The sequence below is a fragment of the Pseudochaenichthys georgianus genome, chromosome 11 (genome assembly GCF_902827115.2).
Source record: "Pseudochaenichthys georgianus chromosome 11, fPseGeo1.2, whole genome shotgun sequence".
Lineage (NCBI taxonomy): Eukaryota > Metazoa > Chordata > Actinopteri > Perciformes > Channichthyidae > Pseudochaenichthys > Pseudochaenichthys georgianus.
Window position 1 is genome coordinate 32,222,413 of NC_047513.1, and position 9,904 is coordinate 32,232,316.

The window sequence follows — 9,904 nt, forward strand, 5'->3', positions numbered from 1 at the left end:
AGAAAATGTCAGGAGTTTGGAAGTATTATAAAATTGAAAGCGAAGGCAGTGTAACAGCCAGATGCAATGTTTGCAAGGCGGAGGTTCCGCGTGGTGGAAAGAACAGAGCTACGTTCAACACGACCAATCTAATACGCCACCTGAGAAACAAACACCAACAACAACACGACGAGTACACAGCGGCCACTCGGGTAACGGCACTGAAGCAACCGACACTTTCAGAGACTTTCAAAAGGAAAGAGAAACTGCCCCAGAACAGTGAAAAGGCCAACAATAACAGCCAAGATAGCTGAATTCATCGCGTTGGATGACCAGCCGTTATCGGTTACCTTTTTTCTCTCTTAATGCATTGCATAAAGATCGGATCGGGAAAAATCGGTATCGGCAGATTGTCAAAATCAAATGATCGGAATCGGGACATCCCTAGTTACAATATGTTCTTCCATAAATGCCTTGAACCCGAATGTTTGAGGAAATGACTGAACGACATTACAGAAGAACAGGTTGCCTTTTTACTCGGGACGGTGAACGGAAATAGTGCTCTGCGTTTTATATGATAATCCGAGCGTTCTCTATAATTAGTTTTGCTCAGATCATTGCAAAAGACTGGCAAACATGTAAAGAGATACAGTGTCGTCACGAAGCTCTCAACTCGTCTCATCATTCTGAAGACTTGCCTCCGTGACAGAAGCCATTAATCAACTCGGTATCAAGCATAATGCACAATCACCTGGGTTTCAAATATGCTCAATCCTTTTATTGACTGCTGCTCGAAAAAACAGATGCAGTGTCCTTGATGTATTGGAGATTTACATAATCCATGCTAAGTAATGGGAACCCGGGTATTACCGCGCAGATGTCATCAGGAAAATCAGATGCGGACATATTGACCCTCGTGGAGGAAGAGCGTTTTGACGTCGAAATGAGAGCATCAACAGGTTCTCTTGGCGCTGCCTGAGAGGAGAACACGAGTGATCGAGGATCGCACTCTCCAATCAGTCCGTGACAAGAAACAAATGGACAATCTGCAAACAAACAGCCTCTCTGCAGCCCACCTCTCTCAAGTTCACACACATGACCCCACGGCATCTCTGTCGACATGCTTCACATCTTCGGGAACTACCACAACAATGGCTCCTAAGAGAAAAGTGTGTATTATCAGCCGGAGCGTGACGGCTGGGAGTGCAGCTTCGATCAGCGTGGAGAAGCAGACAAATCACACGCATGCTGTTTTATGCAAATGCTCACTTGAAGACATTTCAATCCCCTCACCCTCATAGGCACCGTATCATTTCCTTCAGTCAGATGTATTGTGTCTAAATCATGTGTAAATTGCTTTCCTGTGCTGTGGCGACCATTTTGTTTGACGACGAGTCTGGCGATAAACACCTATTTGTTTTTTTAACGCATGAATAAAAAGTCAGCATAATGAATAGTTTAAAGCGAGACACTGCAGGAAAATACATCGGCGTTTTTATTGCTTACATTACATATTGTCCTTTCGTGCAAGGAAAACATCCAAAACACATATTTAGGGGCTTCATTTTTCTAACTTTGTCTATTCGCCTCTGTGGATTTCTGTCATCTGTAAATGCCTCTTTTGCATATCCAAACATTTCTCTTAAAAAACTTGAACTGCAGAAAATAATCGTCTCAAAGTAACTCATGAACTGGGGAAGTTTCACTGTGATATCTGTTAGTTTTATTGTTCACCCTATTCACCTGGATTGTGCACAAAATGAATGCCTTTTACATTTCATATATTGAAAGGCCGCTTCCTTCATTTCATTCCTAACTAAATCCTAAAGGTTTTTTAAAGGGATGGTTGATCTACAGCACACGTGTCAAACTCGAGGCCCGGGGGCCAAATCAGGGCCTTGGTGGATTTAATTTCGGCCCGCAGGATAATCTCTAATTCCTATTAGATCTGGCCCGCCGGTATATTGCACACCTTCCCTCCATCCTGAGGGTCTCCTCCGCTCAGAGCCTGACCCCAAACATTGATGACCCTGCACCCGAGATGAGATGCCAAGTGTCTGAGCTAGCATCTCAGAGCAGCACACTGACTTCAATGGATGCTTCCTTCTGCACTTTCTCTCACGACAGCAGGGCATGTTGGTTTCTCTTTGAGGGAAATAGTTTTCTTGAAGCTGTTGTTGGCCTGTGGGGAAATGTACTCATAAGAAGTGACTCTGGAGAAGCTGCAGATAGAGCCATGAGAAATGAATGCAGCTGATTATTTAATGTTGTTTTTATAGGCAATAGTTTAAGCTTTGTTAGTTCCAGGTTTAATATGTGCAATAAGTTCATTTCAATAAGTGGTGCAATAAACATTGAACCAGTCCGGCCCTCGACGAGTACCCATTTTTTAAGTTTGGCCCGCTGTGTATTTGAGTTTGACCCCCCTGATCTAGGGAAACCTGCCCTTAAAGATTGGCTGTTTTAAGGGAATATTCTTATTTGTTGAGCAAAACCAAAAATATCATAAATCCCCAATGCAAAAGGCTTTGACTTTAAAATTTTAAACTCTCCAATATTCAGATTTCTGCTCGAGAAAGTTCTGCAAATTGGCAGTTATTCACCGAACTAATAACTTAACATAACATTTCAGAAAACTGGGGAGGTTTCATGTTGATATCTAAACAGGATTGTCTCTTAAAGTATGACTCACATTATGAGCTGTAATCATAATAGTTGAATACACTGTCGCTATGAAAAACGTATATTTAATGAAATGGCTTTTTCAAAGGCTCTGCTCGTGCACTCGCTGTTAGTGGCCTCGTCCTCCGGGCACATCAACTGTATATAACGTGTGACTGCAAATCAAGAAATGTGTAAGTGGCACTTGCGGCTCAGCGTAATGGAAACTGTGACTGGCACAATAGGTCGAGAAAAAGAAAAGAAAAGCGGCATCTGACTCACCTGCTGAAAGCACTTCCATTAGAAAGGACGGAGATGAATCTGAGAGGATATTGTAGTCACGTGACCGCGCTACAACACAGAAGCAATTGACTCCACTATTATGTTTACAACCCTGTACTATATTCAACCCAATACACTAACCTTGACTTTTGGAAATCATATATCCACATTGGATTATCACCTAACTCTGTAGTTCCCCTGGTGTAGTCCAAACGATAGCTGGGGATTCTGGGTAGTGTAGTGTCTTCTGCCATCCTTTACTCCGAAAAAAAAAAGTTTCTCCGAATCGAAGGGGGAAAATACAAAAGCATTGCACACAATTTAAACCAATCAATGCTGTGTAATTAACAAGGATACTCTGGTGTTCTTTAGTCGACGAGTAGTGCAGATATCACTGTACAATTCTCCGTTATCCAATGAGAATGGACGCTCACATTGCCTTTAAGGGCAGTCGACACAAACGAATGCCGTGCTTCCATGAGCGTCATCCCGCCGCAGAACTGACGGCAACAAAAGTCCTACATTATTCAATTAAAATAAAGAAGTACAAACAATAAGTGTGGCTTGATATTGAGTAAGAAAAAGGTTGATAAGCGCCGTGAGAATGGATCTGCGGGTAGCATTCGCTCGCGATCTCAAGTCGTCTACAACATACGTTTAGGGAGCTATATAGAAGCCTATGGACATCCCGGAAAGTTGAAAATGTACGCTCAGGGCCCCCCCTTGCGTTGGAAAAAGCCGACACAGGGGACTCGACATAACGTCAACATAGGCCGACCTGGGAGTGAGGATGTGTGGCCCAGACATCAGGAGAAAGGTATGTACAATGGTTCCTATGCCTTGGGTCTCGTCATGCTGCTTCCCTGATGGCTTCCTCAGGATTGTAGCTGACATCCTCGTGGATTCATCTTCTCATTACAGACACATGCATTTCCTAACATTCGGTCTATATGCTGTAAAATGTATTATCTCTTCGATTTACACACGGCATCTATTGCAGTCTGTCCGTCCTGGGAGAGGGATCCCTCCTCTGCTGCTCTCCCTGAGGTTTCTCCCATTTGTTTTTTGTTTCCTTGTACGATGTGAGGGTCTAAGGACAGAGGGTCTAAGGACAGAGGGTCTAAGGACAGAGGGTCTGAGGACAGAGGGTCTAAGGACAGAGGGTGTCGTTTTTCTCATACTGATATTCTGAACAATGTGTGCCGTTGTATTTGCTGTAAAGTGTCTCGACTGTAGGCTATTTTTATTATATGTACAGCACTTTGGCTCCACCACACATCGTTTATAAATGTGCTATATAAATAAAGCTTGATTTGATTTGATAAGCCCCACTGTACACGGTTACCACTGTCCCCTTCCCATCAGAGTTGAGTGAGAACATGTTGCGCTCCACATGGTGTCATCACTTAGGTGCAATTATTCACAGGTATAAAAATAGTCAATTTGTGGGATAACTCTGGATCGACCCCTTAGGACAGCTGACGAGTGCTAACAGTGGCACAGCTGCGATCCCATTTCAGACATTAAGCCTTTGTGTGTGATAATGGTGATGAGCATATGAAGCAGATTACCAGCAGGACATCCCTAAAACTGCCTGTTATCAATACGACAGTCATGTGAGGCCTCCAGCTGTAGGTTACAGATTTATTTTTAATCCTCCATGAGTAAATGTGTAGCCTCAGACCATGAGTTTAAAGTGCACGTTTGAGATTCTGCCTTTTTTTTTTTTTTATCCTGCAGCTATTATTATCATAACTACTATTGCTCCACCAAAGGGTTTTACTACTACAGCTGCTGCATCTATTTCACTTTTAATGGCACTGGTATTATGCTCTGCCACACATTCAAAGACAAAACATTGCTGCACAAAAAATGTCTTCTTCTGCCGGCGGATCAGTCAGAGTTTAACGAGGATGTTTTTTGTTTCTAGATCTGAGGCAGAAGGATTCAAATACACGCTGGGTAAAAACAGGTCGAGCAAGCTGTGGGATGTATGAGTTGCTTTGTTTCCTTTGTGCTCGACCGACTATCGTGATTCAAGAGTTTCATTTGACATGACTCAGCAAAACCCTGAGATATCACATCATCAAAAGTACTTTGTCTTAGGGTTAGACTCAGCCTTAAGATCAGTTTTAAATCACTAAAATCTATATTGAGAGTCAAGTCAGTTTTTTATTTAGTACCTAAAGGTTCCTGAAGACATTGTTCCTGCATACTTTGGAGCAGCCTTTGCATCACTTTCTTTGATAGACTATATGTGTACACTTTAGCTCCATGTTATGGTATTATGTAACTCCATTCTCCTTAAGAAAACTGTAGCGTTTTGTGGAGATAAAGTTTCACTGTTTTGTGTGCAGCTGAAGGTACACACACACACACACACACACACACACACACACACACACACACACACACACACACACACGCACGCACACACACACACACACACACACACACACACACACACACGCACACACACACACACGCACACACACACACACACACAGTATTTATTCTGCTGTAAGTGTACACGTCCTGTAGCTCTACATATCTTAATAGACATCTCTGTACCATGTTTACTGTCCCACACCAAATGTAATTAGTTTCCACTAACAGCTCATAGTTGACACAGTCCAAATTGTTTTCCTTATCTGTGCAGCAGTGTCAGTGGCACGGCGATGCTTTCGATTCTCCCACGTTCAGCGGTCAAAATAAAAGTTGATGGAGCGCAGTGGAACATCTAGCTGCACTTCCCTCTGAGGCATCAACAGGTGAGCGCGTGAGGGGATGACTCTCACGCGGTCAGATCAACGCTTTGTTTGAGTGTGGTATCAAAGCATTCCTCCCAAAGGCATGAGTGGCTGGTTAGATAGGGGGGTGGTGGCGAAGTCCATAGGCTTGGCTTGGCAACTGGAAGGTCACCAGTTCAAGTCCCGGCAAGACCGAGTGCTACCGAGGTGTCCCTGAGCAAGGCACCGTTCCCCACACTGCTCCCCGGGCGCCGTTCAAAATGGCAGCCCACTGCTCCTAACACAGGATGGGTCAAATGCAGAGAAACCATTTCCCCACGGGGATTACTAAAGTATATCAAAATCAAAATCAAATAAAAGCATCCTGCAAATAATTCTGAGCGTTGGACCTAAAGGAAATCTGCCTGCTTTAAAAAGTGACATCACTATGTAACGCACTTCTATTGGCTAGTATTACATTACATGTCACTGGTTAGACGCTTTTATCCAAAGTGACTTGCCCACTCAGTACTGGGGGCGATCCCCACAGGAGCCATTTGGGGTGAAGGGTCTCAGGGACACAACGACATGCTGGCTGCTGTGGGGTTTGAACCTGCTCCCCTGATCCGAACACATGCGCACAACCCACAGTATCGTGTTCTATTGGCTCCAACATATTGTACGAGATAGGCTAAGGGGCGGGACATAAGCGGTTGACCAATCACAACAGCCAGCTAACCAATCAGAGGGCTCTGGTTTCAGACAGAGGGTGAAAAGAGGTCACATGCTGTCTTTAAGAGATGATGGTGTATTGTGTAATTATGTAAATATCAACACATCCCAGGAACAGCTAAAACCAACAATAATTTTTTTGTCAATACTTTCCGAATGCGGCATCCTGTGTTTTGACCTCGGTCCCAAACCCATGCAGATCTGATGGAATACAGTATGCTGATGTGTTAGTGCACGAGGCTGGGAACTGTAGTGCGTTGTCAAATGTTACTCAAACAGGAGGAAGGTGTATATTCGTTAGGGACTATTTTCAGCTGCGCATTGATACACATTTCTTTCTTACAGGTGTTAAAGCATCAGAACGCTGACTCTTTGATTGAGTGACACAATAGACTACAATGCACATTGTACTTCATCCAGTGCATGTGTGCAGATCATGCATGTCTGAACACGATGGAGCTCGATGGTCCAGAGGAGTAGCGTATCAGGCTGGAGAAGAGTGTGAGTGATGAGTTCACTGTTGGGTTCAGGTCTGTTTCATGGGGTTTGGTGATGAGGACAGAGAGGACAGAACATCACCACGTGTCCTTTCAGATAAGATATGAGGTTCTCTTTATATTCTGTCAATACAACAGTAACAGTATTTTCCCATTCGGATCCATGACAACATGCCATCTATATATCTATATCTATATATATAGATATATATATATATATCAAGGTTCAAGGTTCTTTATTTAGTCATACGGACATAGTGCAGTAATGCCGATGAAAGTCTTAGGTCACAGGCTTCTCCAACAGTGCAACACAATAACACAGATAAACAGAAAAGTATAGTGCAAGTAAATAGTAAATACAAAAAGAAAAATAGTTTAAAAAAGTGAAATAGTGCAATAAGAGTCTATATGCAAGTTATTGGAATGATATATTAGAGAAATAGATAAATAATGACTAGGTAGCAGATGAATGTTATGGATGTTGTTTCAGCAGTTCAGGTGTTTAGCAGTCTTCTGGCCTGTGGGATGAAGCTGTCTCTGTGTCTGGTGGTTTTAGTCCGGATGCTGCGGTACCGCCTGCCGCACGGCAGCAGACTGAACAGTGTGTGGCTGGGGTGATGGGGTCTTTTATAATCCTGGGGGCTTTCTTCCTGATATATATATATATATATATATATACATATATCAGGAAGATATATGTATTTATATATACATATAAAATGTTAAATGGTATATATATTAATCTGACTGATGTTCAATGCAATGAATTGTGTTATATTGTTTTTTTAGATGATCACAAGTCTGCAAATGTGTAAGCCGCCCCCTCAGAAACTCAGTCTGTTAGTTTATAATTACCTGCCTGCACATTTGGTAACGTGTTATCACAATTCTGATATGACCAATTTCACACCATACTAATTCACAATACTGTTTTTTATTCTGTAATTAGGGTTTTGCAGTCAGCGAGAAATATCAGATGTTCTGCAAAACTATTTCTTTTCTTTTCTCCATTGCATTAATCAAATGAATCCAATCAGTGCCAACATGTCGGTTCTGTCCCACTTTAATCCTCACACAGCAAGCATTCAAACCCCCTGTATGTCTGACGGTGACCGTCTGGCGGCCCCTGCTCCCGCTAACCCTGTTACCAGTATGATCATGCGTGCGCCCTGCTTCCTGACAGAGCAGCGGCAGTGAATAACCACTTCAATAATAACATGAATATTACAATGGCTCTCGTGGCTGTAGCCTGGAAACAACAGTCGCTCCTCTCTCTCTGCGCGCCCCTCTTTAAGTGTTGCCTGGCACACGGGAGGACAGGCCGGGTGCATTAGTCCCCCAGAATAAAAAGTCCTCCTCCTCTAAAACGCGGTGTGACTTATGGAGGAAGTGTTCTCACTGTGACCTCTGCTGAAAGGAGAAGTTCTTTTTAAATGTCCTGCCACTTCGTTTGAACAGTTTGGACAGTTATTTAATGCATTAACTCCATCTTCATCAGGGTTCAGATGCAGGTGGAATGTGGTTTGACTGTGAACCGTAACACGGAGAGAAACTCATTGCTCCGAGACTGCCTGAAATACATCTTTATGACGCAAATGCATCATCGTAAATCGCGTCAAACTGATGTAATACACAACTCCTTTTAGGGGGGGGGGGGGGGGGGGTTGTGATTTCTCTCGATCACCAGCTCTCACTAAACCCATCTATCCTTTCCAAGCACTTGTTGCTTGAAGCACTTGTTTGCAGCCAAACTCTAAGCGATCTAATCCTACCCGTAGGAATACACAAGTGGAGGCTAGATAACATGTAGGAAGTGAACCAGGATCGGTTTGGGTGGTGTCACTTGATAAACTCTCCGAACTCCTGAACCCGTTGGAGCTGTGCCTTCAGCACCACAGAGCCTCGTCATCCTCCACATCTCCTCTCTCCTCGCTTTAAGAGTACATCTCGGCGTGTCTGTCTGTCTGCATCTGATTTACGCAGCGTCAAAGTTGGATAATCACGCACTACAGCTGCACCAAAGGACATGATACATGTGTTTTAGCAGTCTTATGAGAGCGTTACGTCATTCGTCAGTGTTAGTTAGTATGAGAAACATCATGTGGTGGTGTTTCAGACAAAGCTCCAGCGGGTGCAGCTCCCCTCAGAGCAGCGACTGCAACATGTTGCGTAAAAACTTTATCCTAAGACTTATAGAAATGTGAAAATGTGCTTTCACCTTATTATTACTGCCTATGGGTCGTTTCGCTGCCATGGAACTGTTAGTGTCCTCATAATAAACCGCGTCCTGTTGCGCAACAGCGATAACACACCACCTGTAGTGGGTATGGGGTTTTGCTTCAAGAGACTTACCAAAAGAGACTCACACTTACCTATGGTGGTTATCACCGTGATGGCAAAGTAAAATGACCCTGCGAATTTCCACTGCACCCCGGCTCTGTGGGGCTCTGACTCCATGATGATGGTCTCCAGTTTGCGGTAATCATCCTCGCTGATGTTATATTTCCCCTGGAGACGCTTCTCCTCGGCTTCCAGCTGCTCCTTCTCCCGCATCTCGAAGTCGGACTCCAGGGCGTCAAAGACCGCGGCCCCCGACGAGCAGGTAGGTGAACGTGCAGATGATCAGGGACAAGGTCCGCACGTTTTGCCGCTTCATGGCCAACAGGAACCGGCGACCGAGGGGCTCATGTCCCCTCGGATTCCCCGGGAAGACGCAGCAAGCGTGGGGGAAACTGTGTGGACAGCGCCTGGAGGAGGAGGCGCAGAAAGGTGCGCTCCGGTGACCGCGGTAGAAATCCCCCCCTGCCTTGTAGTGACAGAAGCCCAGATCCTGCTCCTGGTTCGCGGAGAGACACAGCAGACTGCTCGATCGCCTGGACCAGGAGCCCTGCAGCCGAAAGACCCTGCGCAAGACCTGCCCAAACCAAGTCCTCCCGGTGCGCAGTGCCATCAACAAGCTGCTTCCCAGATCGCCTGTTGGTCTCTGCGCTCCACAAGTGAACTAAACAGACGTGAATGAAAAAT

The 9,904-nt window shown here is 44.4% G+C and overlaps 1 protein-coding gene across 1 annotated transcript in view; it reads right to left on the reverse strand.

The window, feature by feature from the left end:
* kcnk9 (potassium channel, subfamily K, member 9) overlaps positions 1-9,551 on the reverse strand; it is an 89,297-nt gene extending 79,746 nt beyond the window's left edge. The window contains 2 exon segments of the mRNA XM_034095203.2: positions 9,253-9,472; positions 9,474-9,551. Of these exon segments, the coding sequence (XP_033951094.1) occupies positions 9,253-9,472; positions 9,474-9,536 (283 nt within the window). The 5' untranslated portion in view covers positions 9,537-9,551.
* Positions 9,552-9,904: the final 353 nt, after the last annotated feature.